Below are 23,870 nucleotides of genomic sequence, written 5' to 3' on the forward strand. Positions count from 1 at the left end.
TTCTCTTCTAGATCTTGATGAAGGAAATCACAGTTAAAAACTTATAATAATGTAATCTGATGAAGAAGCAAGGTGGTCCTTCATTAGGTTAATACGCTTAGTTACATGTAGTGAAATCTTAATGTGGAGTGGAGTATATAATGCAGGAGATGCACATTGCACAACCCTCCATGTTGATTTGCTTGCAATGGGATTTGATGGGGAAAGAAGAGGCAGACGGAATTGCTCCACCACGCCAATTTGACCTCATTTGCAAGCCTATCAAATTTGAAGTTGGTGCAGACGCCACCATGCCTCTTTCTCTCCTCTCTCAATCAAAACTCACCTCTGACGTGCTGCCACAGCAAGAATCTTCTCCCGCATATTCCCTTCAATCACCAATACCATGTGTGGATGCAAAACTCCCACTGGCCATGGCCCATACGCCCATTCGCCACTATGGAATCACAGGGAACTGTGTTTTAACCCTTCCACTTTAGTCTAAACCAAACATTGAGCGCAAAGGCGACAAAAGATGTGGTCACATGGGCTCCATCTCGGCGCCCTCGGCTATACAAGACAATCTTTATTCAACACTAGATATTGTGCAGCATGCCTCGTTTCTCATAATTTAATTGCATTAGTGACATCTGACTCACTGGGAAGTTGAAAGGTCAGTCCTGGTCATTTTCAGGGAACTAGTTAAATAACTTGTGACATGTTTTTTAATTGGTAAAGGAGGCCCTTTCTTTTTTGTTCTTGTTTAAATCGGCTTTTACTTTCAATCTGCTTTATATTTTAAAAAAGGGGAATCGAATGCTTTTCATGTTAACATAGGGAAGGAAACTGAGACTCTGGGTTGCGTTATCCACTGTGTCTCCTGTCTCCTTTGGGCAGAACGAAGCCACCTTGTGGGTGTCTCCTTCCTCTAATATGTTGCTTCATGGGCCCCCCTGCCGTCCCCACTTTTGGACTCTTCTCCCCTCCACCTCCTTATATTCAAACCCCCTCCTCATTCCACCTTCCCCTTTCCCTTCTCAAATCCACCCCCCTTTCACTCCTCAGTCCTCACCACCTCTCTATCCCCGTCCCTTCTTCTCAAGAAGAAACCAGCAAGGAATTTCCTCCATCCCCTTTGCCCATCTTCTTGCATTCAAGAATGCCTGCCTGATTCATTGCCCAAGTTCTACTCAAGAAACAAGAAAGGCAATTGTTCTCTTTGGTTCATTGCTCATCTTCTTGCTTGGTTGATTGATTGCCCGTTTTCTTGATTTTTCTACCCACCCAATTGCCCTATTTGATTGATTGCCCAATTTCCCCATTGCTCTCTTTGCTTGATTGCTCATATTCTTGCAATTAAGAATGTTTGGTTGATTAGTTGCCCAATTTCTCGACTTCTTGATTGCCCAATACTCTTTTGCCCGGTTCTGGTGATCCTAGTGAGAATCTGATTGTGAGAGAGGATGCAATCAGATCAAGTTCTGCTGCCCATAGCCTATGATTTCAACATGAACATGGGCACCTTGGGGAGCAAAGCCCTGCATCATGTTCATGTTCAAGAAGAGATTTTCCATAGAGATCCCTACAGCGACGACTCCATGTTCAGCAGCAACCGCTTCATGTTCTTCCACCCCCCATCTCCGCCCCCAAGCGTTGCTCTAGAGGCGGCGGTGGCGATGGCGGCGGCGCCGCCAAAAATGGGGAAAAGTGGGCAGCTGCAAGAGTCTTCGAGTGGGCAGTCGCAAGCCAATTCGGCGTCAGAGGAGGCGGAGGAACAGCAGAACAATAACAGCCTGGTAATCGATGAGCGGAAGCAGAGGAGGATGTTGTCGAACAGAGAATCAGCAAGGCGGTCGAGAATGAGGAAGCAGAAGCACCTGGATGAGCTCAAAGCTCAGGTGGCTCACATGAAGGCGGAGAACAGGCAAATGATGAGCAGATTCGAGATTGTATCTCGGAGCTACAACCAAATCCTGGAAGAAAACAGGCTCCTCAAATCACAGACAATGGATCTCTCTCACCAGCTTCAGCAATTGCACCAAGCGCTTGCCGCATCCCAATCTGCCGCTTCATTTGCTGCAGCTATCAAGATCCTCGTTTCGAACCCCGTCCCCAACATCGAAATGGATGATCCCCAATCTGAATTACTCATCTGAGGTCCCAATCAAGGGAAAAAAAAAAAAAACCCACCTTCCTGTCTTTAGGACCCAAATCTGTATAGCCTACTATGCATCTCTTTCCATCAGTCTTCTGGTCTTTTTGTAAGCAAGTGTTGTATAATTCAACCATAGGATACTGTCATATCTGTAGGACTTTTGTGCCCCAAGATTCCATCCGTGTCGTCTCTGCTTTAGAGTCCAACCAGACGATCTAAGGCAGTCGCATTCCCCGAATCCTGAGCACAAATTAATGGTTATTGGATATTGGAATATTGGAATTGGTTAAGAAATATAAAATGAGTGTTAAATATTTAAATCTACCTTTGTACCTAATGTGTTCTTCATTGAAAGCTCCATGATCCATCATGCAGAGCTCCGTCGTTTAACAAAATCTTAACCACATGGATGAAATGAAAGTTTTTTAATATCTGAAGAATCGACAAATAAATTAACATCCACCTTGATCGAAACTGAATCAAATCGATCAATTGCAGACCCTTAAAACAATGCTAGCAGCCATCAAATTGGGCATGAAACATCTTTTGAAAAAACAAAGATTCCAAACCAAGTGGCATTTTATTTTATTACTTGTAATGGGCTGCTATAACACATAATTTATCATAATGATAGTGAAATATGACAACCAGTCATATCCCATGGTTAAAGCCTGAGCACTGACTGTGCTTTCATGCCGCCTGAGTAATTACAAAAGCTTTTTATTTAAAAAGACAGTGAATTCCCCTTTATCAATTTGATAATGTTCTTGGAGGCCACTTATTCAATGGAAACTCCCTCTAACATAATCATGGATGTAGAGTATATAATTAAATAAATAAGGATGTCAAATCTAACTTTGCCATGACGTTGTGAGTTACATTATTAGCCATGACCCACACATTAAAGTAATCAAACAAGTACGCTTTCTCTCTATACTGCTCTATCTTTATGCTCACGGTATTAAACCCAATTTCTCCTGAGATTCCCAGAGCTCAAGATATAGTAATCAATTCATAAACATTTGATTGCATAAGTCAAAATACTTTGTTTATAAAATCTTCCCTCGCACGCGCTTGCAATTTAGCTTGTTAATTTTGAGTTTTCTGGTTTTTTAATAGTTTTTAAAATAATAATAATAGTATACTAGTGTATTTAATGTTTGTTTTTGAGTTTACTCTTATAGGCATATTTAAGTTTAATAATATATTAATAATAATAAATCTTGTATATATTATTTTAAATATTTTTTTAATCTTTTTCCCTCATTTGTTCTAGATGCTCATTTTCCACCACAAAAACAATACTCTTTTCTTTTGTATAATTTAATGAATACTTTAATCTTCTTGATAATTTTATCAATACTCTAGGGGAAATGATTCAATAATTGTTGGGGGATCCAATAATCGCGACCTTTTCGTCATGTTTACCCCCTAATTGCTACTATTAAAAGAGCCCAAAAATGAAAATATGTGTACTAATAATCGATTGTGTTTTAGCTTTTCTGGTCGGTGATTATTTGCGCACCACTGTTAGGACATTTCATAAAAACTATTGGGACATTTAGCCACAAGTACTGGCATTTCTAATTGAATGACTATTAGTGCAAGATCATAATGGGCATCATATGACACTTTTGAAATGCCACTTTTTGACCACTTTGCTCAACGATCTCTAGAGATAGGTCAATGAATACCCAAAGATTAAACCTTACTTTTAAGCTCTTAACTAACCTATTGAGATACATCAAAAAAATTGATGAAATAAGCCTACGGTTTAGGAGTTCTACATGTGTGAATTTATCTTGGGTAGGTATTGGTCATCTCCCCTACTCCTCTTCTTAATTTATAATAAACATGATATTAGCATAGCTCAGTATTAAGGAGTTTACTAATGCCCATCAGAGCGTAACACATTAATTCAATTTTAAAAATTTGTGTCCCCTTTTACTACATATCATAAGTCAACATAATTAAAAAGTTGTTTCATGTCTTTTTATTAATAAGCAATAAAACAAGGGTGATGTCCCTTACAATCTAGGCCCAATGGTCATTCTACTACCTAAAATAGTTGGGTCGGACACAAATAGCTGACATAGAGGCATATGCACCAAGATGGTGTACAAAAAAGTGGACACCATGAGTCAAAACTATACATAACATGATCGTGTTATGTGTACTTTTCATCAAATTTCAAAATGGGACTTGGCTCGTTAACGAGCCAAGAAAATAACATTAATTTTTTTTCTAATCCATAATGTGATCTTGTTTCAAATGTGATTGTGTTATGCTTAATAGAACATGATCACGTTATGAAGAAGTAGAAGCATTGCATCTAGTTCTCGATAACCCCAGCTAGTTATGCAGAATCAAAAGCAATGAGAGAGATTGAGAGAGATATTTAGAGAGAGAGGGGGGAGAGGAGTGAGAGATAAAGGGGGGATATGGAGGGGGTGTTGGCATTAAGTTATTATTTCCATTAGTGACAACACTTATCTGTATCAGTATAGCAACCGAGCTCATCACTCAGTCTACAATGTATACCGAGCATTCAGTGGTAACCTTGTACATTCATCACTTAAGCAGTTTACACCGAGCTTCGCAGTTCACACCTAGCATTCTAGTGTTAACCGAGCTGTGCATAGCTACCGAGTGAATGTGCAATCCAGCAATGTCTACCGAGTTTATAGTGTTCACCTAGCTTTGCAGTGTTTACCGAGTGATGGAAGCACAATGCCTATAGAGTGATGGAAGCACAATGCCTACCGAGTGATGAAAGCACAGTGTCTACTGAGTGATGGAAGCGCAGTGTTTATCGAGTGATGGAAGCACAGTGCCTACCGAGTGATGAAAGCACAATGTCTACCAATTGATGGAAGCCCAGTGTTTACCGAGTAATGAAAGTATAATGTTTATCGAGTGAAAGCAAGGTAAATGAAGGGTTCAGTTTTTACCGAGTGATACTATATCCATCAAGTCTCCAATGGTTACTGAGTTCAGAGCTACGTCAGGTGATTAGTATGGACTGAGCCTTCACTTCTATCGAGTGCATGACGATGTCGAGTAATGCAGTGGATGTCGAGTATCAGAAGGTCACCAAGTCAATTTAGTGAACCCGAGTTATTTACTGTTTGGACGACTCAATAATATTTTGTTCACTTGTGTTTTAGCCGACCTTGCAATTGTAATTATTGGAATGGTATATATGTAATGTATTATATCATTTGCAAACAAAAATGTACGTATGTAATGTTTTGAGAAGTGAAAATGCGAATTAGCAGAAGAGCAGAATAAGCAGCAAGGTCTACAAGGAGTAGTAATGATTCATCAGTCACAAGAGGTGATATATACTTCAAGGATCTAATTAGAAAATCAAGTTTTTAAGTAGATCTATTGTTTCATCCTAACAGGTGAATCAGTTTTGTAAATCCTTTAACAGGGTAGACTTAACAGTCTTTGTATAAATCTCCTAATAGAGTGCATACTTTAGTGTGTATTTGTAAATCCTCTAACAAGGTGGACCTAGCAGTCCTTTATGCTCCTAACAGGGCAGATCACTAGAAGTGGTCAATGTAAGCCTTAACAGGCCAACTTCATACTACAGTAACAAATTTTTGTGGGTATCATCCCCACCCGAGTTTTACTTTCTATTTGGAAGGTTTCTGGGTCACCAAATCACTATGTACATGTGTTATGAATGTTTGATCTCTCATTTATGTAGTAGATTAGATGAATGAATGGTGAATAGTGTATATGGTTAAAATGCTAAAAATGTTTTAAAGTTTTGATGTTACTGATTCACCCCTCCCCTCTCAGTAACCTATCATATCTTAAATATTTCCAACAATTGGTATCAGAGCTTTGTGGTTCTCAAGATAAAGTTTAACAACTTGAGCAAAGATCAAGGACAATGGAGATATTTAGACTTGACAAAGCTATTGAAAATAAAAAGTTAGATCTGGAAATGGCCATGGCTCAACTCAAAGAAGCTAAGGAGCATCTTTTTCAATCCCTAAAGAGAAGGAAGGAACTTGCAAGACAAATGAATGATCATCAGTATGTTGAAGAAAAGATTGAAGACCTTTTACCATCAAGCAGTTCAAATGAAGCTAATGAGGCAATCAAGGAACTCCTAGCAAAGAATGGTTCCCTGCAGGAAGAAGTAAGAAAGCTTAAAAGAGAACAAGAAATTCAATCAATCAGGCTATGTGAAGTTTTGGAACAGAGAGACAAGGAAAATGAAGACTTAGAGGTAAGAAATAGTCAATTCCTTCAGCATGAAGATCTTGTAAATCAACTATCTAATGCAAATGAAGAAATCATGAATCTAAAATCTGAAAATGAAAGCCCGAGGAATGATCTGATCACTGAAAGACAAATCAATGAAAGCTTAAAAAGTGACTTGAGATTTGAAAGACAAATCAATGAAAGTTTGGAAAATGACTTGATCACTGAAAAACAAATCAATGAGAGAATGATGAAATCTCAAGCAGACATGACTCAATTAAATCAGCTAAGTGAGCAAAATCTTCATAGACAAAAGGCAAAGCTAGACTTGGTTACAAGGAAGAAGGTGAAACCTCCAAACAAGGTGCCCAAAAGAATCAAAGACCTACTTGCAATCACTGTGGTAAGCTAGTTCACACATCAAACAAGTGTTGGAGCAATGGAAAAGGTAAATTCAATAGTAAATGCTACAATTGCAGTCAGCATGGTCATAAAGCTAATGAATGCAAGGAAAAACCAAAATTTGAAGGCAATTGTCACAAGTGCAAGAAGCATGGTCATAAGGCATTCCAATGCAGATTCAAATCATTCAATCCAACTGAACAACTTGTTAAAGCAATCTTTGGATGGGATTACAATACTTGGTGCAGATGTCATTATTGTGGAGAATATGGACACATTGGCAAAGACTGCTCAATGCATCACTTGAGAAAAAGAGACCCAACAGTAAGATGTTATACATGTACTGAACTCGGTCATATAGCTAAAAACTGCATGAATATAGGAAGAGTTGAAGATGAAAAGAAAGCTAAAGCTGAAAACATTCGAAAGCAAATGAGGCAAAAGTGGATTCCAAAATCTACCGAGCAAGATAGTTCAAGTGATGGCAATGTCACTCAAGAAGTGGGTGACTCCATCATTTCAAATTAGATTCATAAAGGATCTAGAACTATATCATCAAGCTATATCTAGAGCAGTTATGAATGCAAGAAAGTAAAATGATCAAATTAGTATTTCAGATACACAAAGAATCAAACAAAGCATATCTTTTGCCAAGTTGCATCTACCAAGGAAAGTCAGTTATAGACCTTACCGAGCTAGGTTGGGAGCAACTAAAAGTTTTGTTCGATCACCGTGTTGCAAGCTTCTATCGACAAAGTAAATGACAACCTATCAAACACTATGTCATCTTAGCTACCTTCGTACCAAGCATTTATTGCAAAATTTTCATCAAAAGGGGAGAATTCAATTTCATTCTTCATCGTGATTTTAGAGCTAAGAAATTTCCAATGATTCCAAAATAAATTCCAAGCAACTCCAAGCGATTTCAAGCAATTTTTAAAGTGAAAAATCTATTCAAAATTTTCTTACACTTACCGAGCAGCAATGGCATCCGGGAGTAGCAGCTGCACCAAGGCAAAAAGAGGTTTAGAAATGTTGGTGAAGGGTACAGAATGGAAAGTGCCCAACTTCAAAATTGTTCCAGCCATTGTAGAATCACTCGACCTAAATGGAGCTCAATCGCAAATTCCACCTAAGGTACTTCTTATCAATAATATTCGTACTCATTTCAAATGTTCTGTTCAAGAAATTGGAAACCTAGAGATGGACAATGCCCTAGGAGAAATGAGTGTAGATGGATCTCTAAAACCTGAATACAAGCATCTTGAAACCAAAGGCTTGACTCATATCTTGCATATGCCTAGAAGCTTCCAAACCAAATGGATTAGGTATATTTTGAGTTGGGTGCACAATGGGCAACTGTGGTTAGAGCAGCCAGTGTTAATTACAAAGAAGATGATTCACAAAATCACGAGTCTCCCTATGCTTAGCAAGGCAAAAACCACCAAAACCCTAGGTCAGGAGGAGTTACAGAAGCAAACCCTAGCCGAGTGAGATGGTAGAGGTTTAAAGGTCACCACTGTATCAGATGTCGAACTAAGATTTGGCATTCATGTCATTGCCCACAAAACCTATAGCTCTAGTCGACTAAACAGTGTACCTTGTGAAGCTATGGATTTGGCTTTCAAAATTGTAAACAAAAATCTTGAATTTGATCTGTTAGAATTATTGTTGAGACAATTGAATAAAAATATGGATAGTATAAGGACTTCAAAGAATAATCCTTGTAAATTTGGCTCTCTATTGATCTGTCTATTTTTCTATGTTCAAAAATTCTTTCCATCAAAAGGAACAGTTGTATGGAGAAAAGACATTCCAATTTTGTATCAAATAAATGAGTTTGTAGCAGAAATGGGTGAAAATTTTGATAGCATTATGGACAATTATTTTGAAGATTTCAAGGAGAGAATGAATAACAGGTTCCGGATCCCACCAAAATTAGTTAAAGACTACAAAGATGATGTATGCTTTATGGTTGACTGTGAGAAGGTATACATTCAAGCAGTCAGACCCCGAGTTGCATGGGCAAAACCTCTTCCTTATGAGGTAAATATTGATGAGGCCAGGGGTATTATTGAAGCACTGGTGAATGAGCCAATAGACCCAAGGAAACCAATCTTCAGAACATATGATGAGGCAAAGGCCAGAATTGAGCTTGAAATCAAGCTACCCTAGGCCATAAGCAAAGGCAAGAGGAAGATAGCAAAATTAAAAATTGCTATTGGTCCTCTTATGCTTACTGAGGGAAAAGGTGAGGATGAAGAAGATGATGAAGAAGAAGAAGGAGAAGAAGAAAAATAAGCACATGAATCTAAAGAGGAACAACCAAAGAAGAAAGGTAAGGTAACTATTACCAAACCTAAGAAAAAGCCCACTGCAGTATTCTCTAGAAGAACCATAAAAGGCAAGCAGGAACCTATACTGGTCAGGCCTCCACCCACATTCGAGGAAAGGCTTAAACAATTGGAAAGAGCTGGCATCACAAATTTCAAGGCATTGAAATTTGAAACTAGAACTGATGCTGAGAAAATGCAGATTGAGGAACTGGTACTCAATAAGATGGGTAAATGGAAATACTCCCCAGACCAGCTTACCTCTCAAATCTCCAAAGAACTATTGGAGAGATTGCAACCGAGATGGGAGTCAGCCACCCAGACGGTTAAAGACATATATGAGCAATCTCTGAAGAATCTTCTACCGAGTCTCACTGGAGCTGAAATAAAGGCAGCAATGAAAACCATGAAGGTAAAATGATGATTAGTTTTCACACATGTTTGATCTTAATTAAAGACATTGAGCATGTTGTAAATGATGCAACAAACATGTGGAAGAACATCTATCATCTACAAAATGGTGCAGGAGCACGTCTGCGATAGGAAGTTTGGTGGCGACAGAAAGACAACTTGCAATATGACTAAAATGTAGGGTACAAAGCAAATATCAAAAAGTTTTGATTTTAAAATATAAATTTTGAAATGTTTGTGTGTGTGAGCTTAGAGTTTTATGTTTTAAAATAATGTCCTATGATGTGGTGGCATAAATGGAGGAGTGAAATGATAAACTCTCCAAATATAGCCACTTAGGACCATGTGTGTTTGTTTTAGTGGAGTTAGTAGTGTGCAATGATTTAAGAATCTAATCATATCCTAAAAAAGGACAGATAGTTGGCAGCAGGAATATTCATAATTTTTGAAACAATCTCCTATTCTTGGATAGGGACGTTTCATATTCCTTATTTAGGGAGTCAGTTTTTAGAGAGGAAGAGAGAGGAAGAAGACAAGTTTTTATTTTTGGGTTGAATTCGGTATGTTTGCAAAAATCAGTCTCAGTGCATTTGTAATATATCCCAAATGCACCATTGGATTTTGATGAGCTTTGGATATGTTGTTATAGGCCTAATTACGCCCATCTTCACCAGAGCGATCGAAGAGTTTTGATTTGGTTCAAAAGTTATTCATGTCTGAGTGCAGGTCTATCCAGGAGGCAGAAAGAATGTATTTTCTAGGCAATTTGTTTTAAAACTTTTGTTTAATGGATTAAGTGGATGGAAAAGTATATAGAATGGATTTAGAGAGTATATGCATTTTTTAATGTGTATGAAGAAACTCAATTAATACATTGTGATGTTGGATTTTAGTGTGTGATCCTGAAGGTTGTAGATGCCCCTTGAAGCAACTTAGTTGAGTGAGTTTTTTCCTCCTGAGTTTTCCAAGGTGTGGCTCTGCATCATTTTTGGTATCAGAGCCTTTGTGAAGGTTTCTAGATTGATGAGTTTGAGCCTTTGAAGCAACCCTTCGAGTTGAGTATATCCACGACAGGTTTTCAAAGTGTAGCTCTGCATCATAATGGAAGAAGAAGAAGCAAAAAGACAAAGCTATAGCCAAAGACATTCTATATTCCGAACAAAGTGCAAGTGCAAGAATAAGGTATGCAAAGTTATAGTTGACAGTGGTTCCTTTGAAAATATAATCTCAGTAGAAATGGTTGAGAAACTGAATCTTCCAAGAGTACCTCATGATTTACCTTACAGAACTTATGGGTTAGGAGATGAACAATGGATTGATGTCTTCGAAAAGTCATATGTTTCTTTTAATATTGGACCATATTTTGATACCATTGAATGTGATATTATGCCTTTAAAAGATTGTCACTTGATTTTGGGAAGAGCATGGCAATATGACAAGTCAACCATATATGATTGTAGAGAGAACGCATATACCGTCAACAAGAATGGGAAGAAGATGATTTTATTTCCATTGAAGGATGATACAACATGGAAGGAATCAAGAAGTATAGGTCTTATTGATAGGATAGCATTTCCAATGCATGATGAAGTGAAAGAGGAAGTGAAAGAAGTTTTGGTAGAGGCAAATGAAACTACAGAGAAGGCAGCCATAAAGAGTGTAGATGTATGTGAAGTTGGTACAAAAATCTCAACAATGATAGATGTAAGTTGTCCTTTGGAAGGGAAAGAACCTAAAGAGCAGAAAGAAGATAAATTGCAGCAAGTAAATGTTGATGAGAAGAATAAAGAGGAAAGTCTTATGAGATTTGAGTGTGATAAAGTTATGGTTGGAACAATAATGTTTCCTTTGAAAATAGAGATGAGTACAATGCTGAAAGGTACTCCTATGAAAGAGAGTTTGGAGGAAAATAATGAAGCCTTCAAAATGCATGATGTAGTGAAATGTCAAGAGAAATGGCATGAGGATGGAGATAAAGATTGTGTAGCAGCAAGTTCTGAAGAAGAATCTGATTTATGGGAAGAGTTTACAGCCATCATGGGAGAATGGCAAAGCAATGGTGGTAGTATGGAGACTCGGCATGAAGAAGTTTCCAAAGAAGAGGTATCAGATGATGTTATGGACAAAGAAGATGAGGCTGGATATATTTATGACAGGGCAACAAATTATTTTTGGGACATAAATTTCAGAATAAAAATTCAAGTGTATGTAGCAATAATAAAAATTCAGAATGTGATGAAGTTACAAGTGTATGTAGCAGCCATACAAATTCAGAATATGATGAAGTGGATGCATAGTGAGCAACAAATAATTTTTATCTTACCAATGGAAAACAAACCAAAGGTAAAGATGAAAGAGAAAGAGAAAATTCAAATGATACAAGTTCAAGAAAGGCCAAGTTTTCTAATGGAGGAAAAGTACAAACCAAAAGTCAAGATGAAGGGATACATATGTTTTTCTAATGCTTTGTTTTGTAGGTGTTTCCAAGGGACTTGGAAACTTTTGAAATTTGGGAGTATGGTGCAGGAGCACGTCTGCGATAGGAAGTTTGGTGGCAACAGAAAGACAACTTGCAATATGACTAAAATGTAGGGTACAAAGCAAATATCAGAAAGTTTTGATTTTAAAATCTAAATTTTGAAATGTTTGTGTGTGTGAGTTTAGAGTTTTATGTTTTAAAATAATGTCCTATGATGTGGTGGCATAAATGGAGGAGTGAAATGATAAACTCTCCAAATATAGCCACTTAGGACCATGTGTGTTTGTTTTAGTGGAGTTAGTAGTGTGCAATGATTTAAGAATCTAATCATATCCTAAAAAAGGACAGATAGTTGGCAGCAGGAATATTCATAATTTTTGAAACAATCTCCTATTCTTGGATAGGGACGTTTCATATTCCTTATTTAGGGAGTCAATTTTTAGAGAGGAAGAGAGAGGAAGAAGACAAGTTTTTATTTTTGGGTTGAATTCGGTATGTTTGCAGAAATCAGTCTCAGTGCGTTTGTAATATATCCCAAATGCACCGTTGGATTTTGATGAGCTTTGGATATGTTGTTATAGGCCTAATTACGCCCATCTTCACCAGAGCGATCGAAGAGTTTTGATCTGGTTCAAAAGTTATTCATGTCTGAGTGCAGGTCTATCCAGGAGGCAGAAAGAATGTATTTTCTGGGCAATTTGTTTTAAAACTTTTGTTTAATGGATTAAGTGGATGGAAAAGTATATAGAATGGATTTAGAGAGTATATGCATTTTTTAATGTGTATGAAGAAACTCAATTAATACATTGTGATGTTGGATTTTAGTGTGTGATCCTGAAGGTTGTAGATGCCCCTTGATGCAACTCAGTTGAGTGTCTCATTCCTCCTGAGTTTTCCAAGGTGTGGCTCTGCATCACAAAAGCCTAGTGAAGATCCAGTTGAGATCAAGGATGATGATAGAAGTGATGGTGATGATTTTGATAGCACTCCATCCATCATAGTTACTCCAGGAGAGCTGCATGCACTTATGGAAGAAAAAGGGGAAGAAGACAAGGAGGAAGAAGCAAATGAGGAAGAAGAAGATCTAGTTAAAATTGCAGCAGAAGTGATTGCATCCCTTCCTCACTCTCCACCAAAGATTGTTACATCCACTATGGAGACAACTTTTGCAAGTGAGATTGTGAGCATAATTGCCACATCAATTGATCAATCTTCACCGGCCACCTCCCAGCTCCAGGTATCTAAAACAGAGGTGCCAAGCACTTCATCTATTGAGCTGTCTGTCACTTCTTCAGCCACTGAGTCAACCTCCTTAGCTCCTTCATCAACAACAAGTGTACTAGTAAGTTCCACAATTTTTTTTTCATCAGTCCCAAGAAGTTCTATAGTTTTTTCAGCATTATCTGCATCTACTTTAAATCCAATTAGTTCAGATACTGCTATACCGAGTGTATCATCATTTTTGGAAAGTATTCCAATTTTTTATCCTGTTAATACTACTATTGGCATTCAATCCTCAAGTCCTATTCCGATTTTTACTGCTAGCCCTTCCATCTCCACTATTGTGTCTATTCTTAAGGTCAAACAAATCATCACAGAAGTCAAACAAAAGAATCCATTAAGACTTTTGATCACTGGAAAGGAAATTGCAAAAGATATTGACTTAGACACAGAGATAGTAATTCCAAAGATTGAATATGAAAATGCTACCATTAAAGAGATGAGGTGTGCTAGTCAACTAATAGAGATGAAAGCTACGTAGAAGTAGTTAAGGTCTAAAAGGGATAAGGAATACAAAATAATTGAGAATGCCAAGAATATAATTATAGATGCAATACGTGTTGAAGTAGATTCTACTCAACACATTTTGATCCAGTTAGAAGAGGCTATACATAAACTCAATGAGGATTCTTCCGGACAAGAAAAACTTATTGAGAAAGCTGAAAAGAAATTTGATAATAAGGTGCTAGAGCATATTGCTCAAAAGATAGCAAAAAAGCAAGTTGAATTGACAACATTTTTGGGAAATTTTGAAAATTCTTATAATAATGCAGCATCACTTTTTGCTAAACTTTGTGATGTTTCTGGCTTCACCAAAGAAATAAAAGATAAGTTAAATAAGATTGGCATTGATATGCAATCAAGTGCCTCCAAGCTAAAGGTGGACTCCTCCTCCACAACCTCCCATCACACCAAGATCAGATATTTGACAGATGTTTAGGTAGAATTATTGAGAGAGGAAGCAAGGATCCGGTCTACACTCATAGACATCCAGAACATGATCCTTCCTATCATGGACACAATGCAAAAACATCTTGTACATTGCAAAACATTGGTCCAAGATTAGAACTTCTCACTGGCTGATCACTTGATCCAATTATCAACAAAAGTTCAAATTGCCCTCTCGACCTATCAAATTTTGCAGCAGACTTGGGATAGTACTTTTGCAACCATTCTTAAGGTAAATCAAGAATTTCTATCTCAATTTGGTGTAGCCATATAAATTGTTTATATACAGTCCTTTTGCATTATTGTCAAAAAGGGGGGAGAGATTCAAAGGATAGTCATCACTATAAGTGATAGGGGGAGTTAGCTCACAATAAAGTGGAGTTAGCACACAATAACGTTTGCATGTGTACATAAGTATATTTATATATGAAGCAGTTCTACAAAGATAAATTTTGAAAAAACCTAAATTCATTCAATCAGGCTGTGTATATATGTTTTGGCTTATAAGTGTTTTTGTCACTAATGCCAAAGGGGGAGATTATTGGCATTAAGTTATTATTTCCATTAGTGACAACACTTATCTGTATCAGTATAGCAACCGAGCTCATCACTCAATCTACAATTTATACTGAGCATTCAGTGGTAACCTTGTACATTCATCACTTAAGCAGTTTACACTGAGTTTCGCAGTTCATATCAAGCATTCTAGTGTTAACCGAGCTAAGCATAGCTACCGAGTGAATGTGCAATCCAATAGTGTCTATCAAGTTTATAGTGTTCACCTAGCTTTACAGTGTTTACCGAGTGATTGAAGCACAGTGCCTATCGAGTGATGAAAGAACAGTGTTTACCGAGTGATGGAAGTGCAGTATTTACTGAGTGATGGAAGCACAGTGCCTATTGAGTGATAAAAGCACAGTTTCTACTGAGTGATGGAAGCACAATGTTTATGGAGTAATGAAAGTATAATGTTTATCGAGTGAAAGCAAGGTAAACGAAGGGTTCAGTTTTTACCGAGTGATACTATATCCACTGAGTCTCCAATGGTTATCGAGTTTAGAGCTACGTCAATTGATTAGTATGGATCGAGCCTTCACTTCTACCAAGTGCATGATGATGCTGAGTAATGTAGTGGATGTCGAGTATCAGAAGGTCACCAAGTCATTTCAGTGAACCAAAGTTATTTACTTTTTGGCCGACTCAGTAATATTTTGTTCACTTGTGTTTTAGCTGACCTTGCAATTGTAATTATTGGAATGATATATATGTAATGTATTATATCATTTGCAAAAAAATGTACGTATGTAATATTTTGAGAAGTGAAAATGAAAATTAGCAGAAGAGCAGAATAAGCAGCAAGGTCTACAAGGAGCAGTAATGATTCATCAGTCACAAGAGGTGATATATACTTCAAGGATCTAATCAGCAAATCAAGTTTGTAAGTAGATCTACTATTTCATCCTAACAAGTAAATCAATTTTGTAAATACTTTAACAGGGTAGACTTAACAGTCTTTGTATAAATCTCCTAACAGAGTGCATACTTCAGTGTATGTTTGTAAATCTTCTAACAAGGTGGACCTAGCAGTCCTTTATGCTCCTAACAGGGGAGATCACCAAAAGTGGTCAATGTAAGCCTTAACAGGCCAACTTCATACTGCAGTAACAAAGTTTTGTGGGTATCATCCCCACCCCAATTTTGATTTCTATTTGGAAGGTTTCTGGGTCACCAAATCACTGTGTACATGTGTTATGAATGTTTGATCTCTCATTTATGCAATAGATTAGATGAATGAATGTTTTAAAGTTTTGAAGTTACTGATTCACCCCTCCCCTCTCAGTAACCTATCATATCTTGAATATTTCCAGTAGGGGGGAGAGCGGGGGAGGAGATGCAAGGGAGGAGTGAGAGATAAATTGGGGATAGGGAGGTGAGAAAGACCCCTTAAGGAGCACTTGATGATTGTAATGTGTCCCAAGGGGTCATATGGGGTCATAAGGGGTTAGGTAATGTCCCTTTTGAGAAGTTCTAAGACACAGTATGGCCCCTTTCAACACATTATAGCCATCAAGTGTGCCCTAATGACCCATTAGGGCACACTTGATGGATCTAGTACTATTCTTCCATCAAATCTAGATTTCAACCTTTTTGTGGATCTATAGGCTAAATCACATTCCTAAAGGATTAGCCAAGAGAAAACTATGACTGTATATCAATTGATTGTGAAATCTTCAATTGAGGAGAAAATATTGCAATGATCAAGAAGAAAACTAGCTATGGAGAACCTGGTTATGAATTATGTTAATAATGAAACTAATAAAAAACTACTCAAGATTAAGATACAAAGCCACCTCTGGTTAATGGAAAAGAGTGGGGTGAGTGCACCAAGTTGGTGTATAAAATAATGGACACCCAACATAAAAAACCAAAAAATCTTTAAAAAAATTGATTGGGTTATTTAAATGTCAAATGCGAGCTAGGCTTGGTATCTAAGCCTAGCCATTGCAATTTTTAAAACTCAATCAAGTTTGTAAAACCCAATCAATTTTTTAAATTTATATTATTTAAAAACCTGATCAAGTTTTTAAATTTATATTTCTTAAAATTTGATCAGGTTTTAAGAAATATAAATTACTTATGTTGCCTACGTTTGAGGGCATTTTATACCCTCAAACGGTAACAATAGTGAAGATTCAATAGTAAGAAGTCAAAACCCAACTAGGTTTGTAAGAAAAAAAGTGTATTTCTTTGCATTTTCATTAATGGTGCCCCACAAAAAAGGTATGTCTTCATTCTCCTTGTCGTTTATGTATTTTTCCATCATAGTTTATAATGTGTTTTTATAATTTGTAATTCTTTTAAAAAAAAGTTAATATCAGATGCATCAATGAATCCAAGAAAATGAGGGAGAGGCGAAAGACTGCCTTTTGCACAATCAAACCCTCCACCCATGGTGATACAACCAGAAAACACTCCACCCATTATGGCACAAACACAAAACCCTCCACCCATAGTGACATAACCACAAAACCCTCCCCTCAATGTTCTAGTTCAACAAACACCATGACCTATGAACCTTTCGTGCATACCATTACATCATTTAAGTACTACATAAGAGGACCTCATAAACCTCCTTACACAAAATAGTGTTCATATTACCCAAATGGTCATTGGGTTGTAGTCATCTACACTTTCTCACCACTCCACCCTAGCGAATACACTTTAACAAATGGCCCAAAATGCAAATGAGGTGTCTAGGGAGGTTACGAAATGGGGTTCATGGATGGATAGGAGTTGTGCATTTTATGTTGATGGATTATCATATCAGCAAGTGAAAGATAAGGACATAAAGAAAGATACTATATGTTCTCTTTTCATTGATCCTATCTGGCAAATCCGTATTAGACACAGCCAAAACTTTTCCTATTCATTGGTGCACTCATACTAGGATGAGATCATGTTTTTGGGATAGGTGGTACATGGTATTTGACCTACCACCATGTAATAATTATGAGGTGCCTTTATATTTTTTGAGAAAGCTATACTATGAATTCATCCTTGGCAAGAAGCCAAATTACTTTGACATCTGTGAATTCCAAAGCAAAGGGAGAGGCTCTATGCAGGATAGACCTAGGGCTCGTAGGGTAGTACCAAAACATGAGAGGATACATAGAACATGAAAAACTATGCCTCATGGTGTACACCCAACAATTGTAAAGGAGTCTATTGATTTATAGACTCTTCATGCAGCTGCATCATTGACAGATGTCACCATTGAGCATGGCCCATAGTTAGGTGGTTTTCCTTCACCTATGCCACCTCCACCATCATCAAATGCACCTTTAAGGTCATCACATCCTGTGAAAGCTCCATCATCATCACCTATGGCACCTCTACCATCATAAAATGCACCTTTAAGGTCATCATAGCCTACGATAGCTCCATGAGCAATACTTGCACCACTAGTGTCATCCCCACTTGTGTCACTTGCACCACCAGTGTCATCCCCTCTTGTATAACCTACATCATCATTACATGCCAACATCATCAGGTGCATCATTATAGTCTTCGAGGCCCAATCAACATTTTTTTAAAGTTGTTAATGCATGTGTGATGAGATGGATAGTGAGGTCTCTTGGGATGGAGCATCATCTCATCCATGTGTACATTGCGAGCATACTTGTTATTCATACAAAGGTGGGTATTTCACACTCACAGATGATGTTATGACAATGGTCTTCAATGGATAGGAGACACATGTTTTTTTGTTTGAGTTTTGACATGATATTATTTAATCACCTAAATATCATAAAAATAAAGATTTTTTAATTTTATAGAGCACTCTAGATTGATATGTGAACAATATGCAATGCAGGGTGCAACAAGCAGTACAAGAACACCACAGAGTGCTCATTCTGCTAGAGGTGCAAGGCTAGGAGCAAGAACACCTGAGGTAAAGTTTTTTAAATATTATTAAAAGTACAAAAATACATTGGCTTTGAAATATTGTTTCTTAATTTTATGACACCAACAACACAAAGTTCCCTAAATGTTGTTTCTTAATTGTTTTACAACAAGCACCTAGTCTCTAAGAAGTTTTACAAGGAATCCAATAGAATATCCATGTCCAATTTAAGTTGATGAGGACATGTCATCTGATTACATCATGTGAAGTTGCTAGCACATTGAAACCTTTCCATCTCCCGCACTCATCATTCCTCTTCCATGTCCCATAACTATCATCCCTCATTCATCCAACCCACTTATGGATCCTCTTCCATTTCGTACAATTATTTAAACCCCTCTTATAAATTTTCATCCATCTCCTACCATCATTGAATCCCTCTCATTCATCAAATCCATTCAATTTCCATCCACATCTCTTGCTCCTAGCATTACTCAAAACCCATCTAATAAACCTCATGAGTTTTGACATGATATTATTTAATCACCAAAATATCATAAAAGTAAATATTCTAATTTAATTTTATAGAGCACTCTAGATTGATATGTGAACAATATGCAATGTAGGATGCAACAAGTGGTATGAGAACACCACAGAGTACTCATTTTGCTAGAGTTGTGAGGCTAGGAGAAAGAACACTTGAGGTAAAGTTTTTTAAATATTCTTAAAAGTACAATAATACATTGGCTTTGAAATATTGTTTCTTAATTGGTATGACACTAACAACACAAAGTTCCCTAAATGTTACTTCTTGATTGTTTTACAATGAACACCCAGTCTTGAGGAAGTTTTACAAGGAAGCCAATAGAATATCCATGTCCAAGTTAAGTTGATGAGTCATGTTATCTAGTTACATCACATGAAGTTGCAAGCATGCTGAAATATTTCCATCTCCACCACCCATCATTCCTCTTCCATGTCCCATAACTATCATCCCTCTTTCATCCAACCCACTTATAGATCCTACTCCATTTCCTACCATTATTTAAACCCCTCTTATAAATCCTTTTCCATCTCCTACCATCAGAGAAACCATTCCATTCATCAAATACATCCAATTCCCATCTACATCTCTTGCTCCTAGCATTATCCAAACCCTATCTAATGAACCTCATGAGCTCATCCTCCATATACCCATCCCCATTGAAGAACCTCCATATCACATAGGGTGTCTTGCAGGAGTGTGGAGATCATGAACCTACACTTGTATTTCTTGAGATGGTGCAAAAAGTTCATTCACATCTTTCTTTTCCTTCCCAGTCTCTTTATTTTCAATTTAGGCCTTATAGCCTTTCTGAGCCCCAAAGTTTCCTATCTTTCAACTATCCTTCCAATATTATCCTTCAAGTCCTTTTTGTGTCTTCTTGCCCTCCTATGATCTTCTTATTATTATTGTGCCTTCTTTCCATTTACAACATTATCTTATATTTATAACAATACTCTTTACTATTTTATAGGGCTTGTCGGAGGCTGAAATTTCTCAAGTTGATGATGCCATGCTTTCTGCCATTAACTTTGGCCTTGATAGCTATGTGGTATCATAGCTTGCACACCTATCAAGTTTACGATTTGAGTTGAACTCATTATGTATCTTATTGGTTCCTTTTATGTTATATTTATTTCCTTTTATGTTATATTTGTTTCTTCTTTAAAGTACTCCACATAGCTTGATCTGGAGGAAAGGGAAAGAAATCAACAAGAACACCCAAACAAAAAAGATATTACATACAAGTCAAGTTTATATTCTAAAATTTATTATGAATGAATGTATATACATGTACTCGATATTTATGAATACGTGATGACTTGTTTGTTGAATATATGTAGAAGCAATTGAATTTTGTAGAGTTGATGAATGCACCTGAGACTGTCGATGTTGGGGCAATGGGAGAGGTAAAATTTCATATTTTCCTTCTCATAAATTTTAGGTTATAGTATGAAATTTTTCTATATACATATTAAACAGTTACATTTACAAATGAGTACATGTTTTTTTTTTTTTTTTTTTTTCATTTTTATAATAATTATCAACAATTTGGCTTATTAACATGTGTTATTTATCTTTTACCTATTACAACATTCTTTGAGGCTTCGTACAAATATTTTCCTATTTCATTTTGTTAGGAGTCGCGAGCATCAAAGATGGGGTCAAACACAATAGACGTCATAGGTATGCATGCAGATTCTTAGTTGAAGTCCTCTTGTGAGCTTAATCTGGATTGCATGTGTGTGTGACAGAAATCCATAATGCCTACTCTACAATTCTAATGATTTATCGCTTACCATATAGGTTGTGCCTTATACCAATACTGATTCATTAGTGGTTGTGCCTCCTGCTAGCACAAGAGATTTAATATTAGTTTGTGGTGACTGATCAGGGAAGTATTGTACATACTTCATAATTCTTTGGGGAAAAAAATCTAGGCCCTATTTTATCATGAATATTTTATCGATAATTTTGGGCCAACATATTGTAATTAACTATAAACCTAAAGTGGAAAAAATACTTGTATAAAAGGGCTTAAGGTTAGGGATTTTTCCATAAGGTGTGATGTGAAATTTCTTCTTGTGATGGTATTGAGTTGTAAGAGATTATAGATTGTAATCAGGTTGTAATCACTAGATCGTAATAATATTAGAATTTTTATTTGGTGGATGTAGCCCAGGGTTTGAGTGAGCTACATTAAATCTTGGTGTCTTGTGTTCTCTTCTATGTGATCTATTTTTTTTAATATTGTTTATATTTGCATATAATTTTTATTTTTGTCTGAGGTTAATCCTAACATCTAGGTCAAGCTACAGTACATTTTTATTTTTTTTACTCTATTTGGCATCCATAATGTCACTCCATAATTCTAACATTTTATTGCTTACCATATAGGTTGTGCATCATACCAACATTGATTCATCATTGGTTGTGCCTCTTGCTAGCATGGGAGATCTAGCCCATACATTTTTGTATTTTTACTCTATTTGGAATCCCTAATGCCACTCTATAATTCTAACATTTTATTGCTTATTATATAGGTTGTGCCTCATACCAGCACTGGTTCATCAGTGGTTGTGCCTCTTGCTAGAACGAGAGATCCAATTCAGGTTGTAGTGTGTTTTTTGTTTTTTCACTCTATTTGTAATCCCTAATGCCACTCTATAGTTCTATCATTTTATCACTTACCATATAGGTTGTGCCTCATACCAACACTGATTCATCAGTGGTTATGCCTCCCATGAGCATTTATTCATCAATAGTTGTGTCTCCCATCATCACTCTACCTCATCATTTTGTTAGGAGTCCCACCCATCAATGAAGGATCCCATTACCATTATCATTCACTCCAATTCTAGGATAGAGGGATGAAGTAACGAACAACTCAACTATCCATAATTTAGAATCCAATTTCTAGTTATTTTCATATTACTTATAAATAAGATATTTGATATAGTACATTTTAACTTTTCTTCTACAGACACCTGGCGAGCCACAGACTGCATCAAAGAGGCTCAATTTTGATGATACAACAAAATAATAGATATAGATAGTGACATACATATATAGTTGTGGTCATCACATTAAATTGACATATATTTGACTTTTGTATTGTATATATTTGAGATTTTTACTATGCACATTTGACATTTATATTTGTACACATTCAAAATTTGTATACATTCTACTTTTGTATTGTACCGATGAGATATAAAATCTTTTTGTAACTATATGATTGATATGACACAATATATCGTTCATTTTGATATACTATGAACTTTGATTTCCATCAAACTTGTTGATTATGTGCATACAAACTTGTATTTCATCTTACTTTCTTGCAATTAATCAAACACAATGAATGTTCATTATTTTATACAAAAAATGTAACATGTTTATCAAATTCATTATAACATGTAATCAAGCTCATATGTCACTTATTTTGATGTAATAAGACATGAAAAGTAAAAATATGTCATAATTTTTGTATTGTGTCAAAAATCATAGCCTGGTAGTAGTTAGAGACCCTTAGGGATGCTTTTGTTCAATGTGGTTGATGAAATATGCCTATGGTTTAGGAGCTCTACATGCACAAATTTATCTTGGGCGAGTACTAGGTCATCTCCCCTACTCCTCTTGTTAATTTATAATAAACATTATATTAGCATAGCTCATTATTAAGGAGTTTATTAATGGCTGTTAGAGCTTAACACATTAATTCAGTTTTAAAAATTTGTGTCCACTTTTACTACATATCACAAGTCAACATAATTAAAAAGATGCTTCATGTTTTTTTTTAATAAGCAATAAAAAAAGGGTGATGTCCCTTACAATATAGGCCCAATGGTCATTCTACTACCTAAAATAGTTGGTCCATACACTAATAGCTGCCATAGAGGCATATGCACCAAGATAGTGTACAAAAAAGTGGACAGCATGAGTCAAAACTATACATATCGTGATCATGTTATGTGTACTTCTCATCAAATTCCAAAATTGGACTTGGCTCATTAACAAGCCAAGAGGACCTCATAATCCTTCTTACACAAGATAGTGTTCACATTACCCAAATGGTCATTAGGTTGCGGTCATCTACAATTTCTCACCACTCAACCCTAGTGAATACACTTTAACAAATGGCCCAAAATATGAATGAGGTGTCTAGAGAGGTTACGAAATGGGGTTCATGGATGGATAGGTGCTATACATTTTATGTTGATATATTATCATATCAACAAGTGAAAGATAAGGACATAAAGAAAGATACTATATGTTCTCTTTTCATTGATCCTATCTGGCAACTCCCTATTACACACAACCAAAACTTTTATTATTCATTGGTGCACTCATACTAGGATGAGATCATGTTTTTGGGATAGTTGGTATATGGTATTTGAGCTACCAGCATGTAATAATTATGAGGTGCCTTTGTATTTTTTGAGAAAGCTATACTATGAATTCATCCTTGGCAAGAAGCCAAATTACTTTGGCATCTGTGAATTCTAGGGTAGAGGGAGAGGCTTTGTGTAGGATAGACCTGGGGCTCATAGGGTGGGACCAAAATGGTGTAGGAGCACCCACATAAAGTTATTTTGGATGTGATTTCTGTACGAATCAACTTGAGGAATTTATCCCGATTTTGTCATTATGATGAAGATCTTTTCTTGGGATTTGTTCAGACCATTGTGGGGTATTCTTCCCTATTT

General features: G+C 36.5%; 1 protein-coding gene across 1 annotated transcript; it reads left to right on the forward strand.

Annotated features, from left to right (window-relative positions):
• The first annotated feature begins 492 nt into the window (after window positions 1–492).
• On the forward strand, window positions 493–2,454 carry LOC149542653 (uncharacterized). Its single transcript, XM_089797539.1, has one exon. The coding sequence runs from the start codon at window positions 1,443–1,445 to the stop codon at window positions 2,133–2,135; it is 693 nt and encodes a 230-aa protein (XP_089653665.1). The 5' UTR covers window positions 493–1,442; the 3' UTR covers window positions 2,136–2,454.
• The last annotated feature ends 21,416 nt before the right edge of the window (window positions 2,455–23,870 follow it).

Source organism: Cupressus sempervirens, chromosome 8 (assembly GCF_028749045.1).
Source record: "Cupressus sempervirens isolate cs-2001-9-10 chromosome 8, ASM2874904v1, whole genome shotgun sequence".
Classification (NCBI taxonomy): domain Eukaryota; kingdom Viridiplantae; phylum Streptophyta; class Pinopsida; order Cupressales; family Cupressaceae; genus Cupressus; species Cupressus sempervirens.

Coding starts and splice junctions, on each gene's coding strand:
- LOC149542653 (XM_089797539.1), top strand. CDS start 1,443: ATGCAATCAGATCAAGTTCTGCTGCCCATAGCCTATGATTTCAACATG.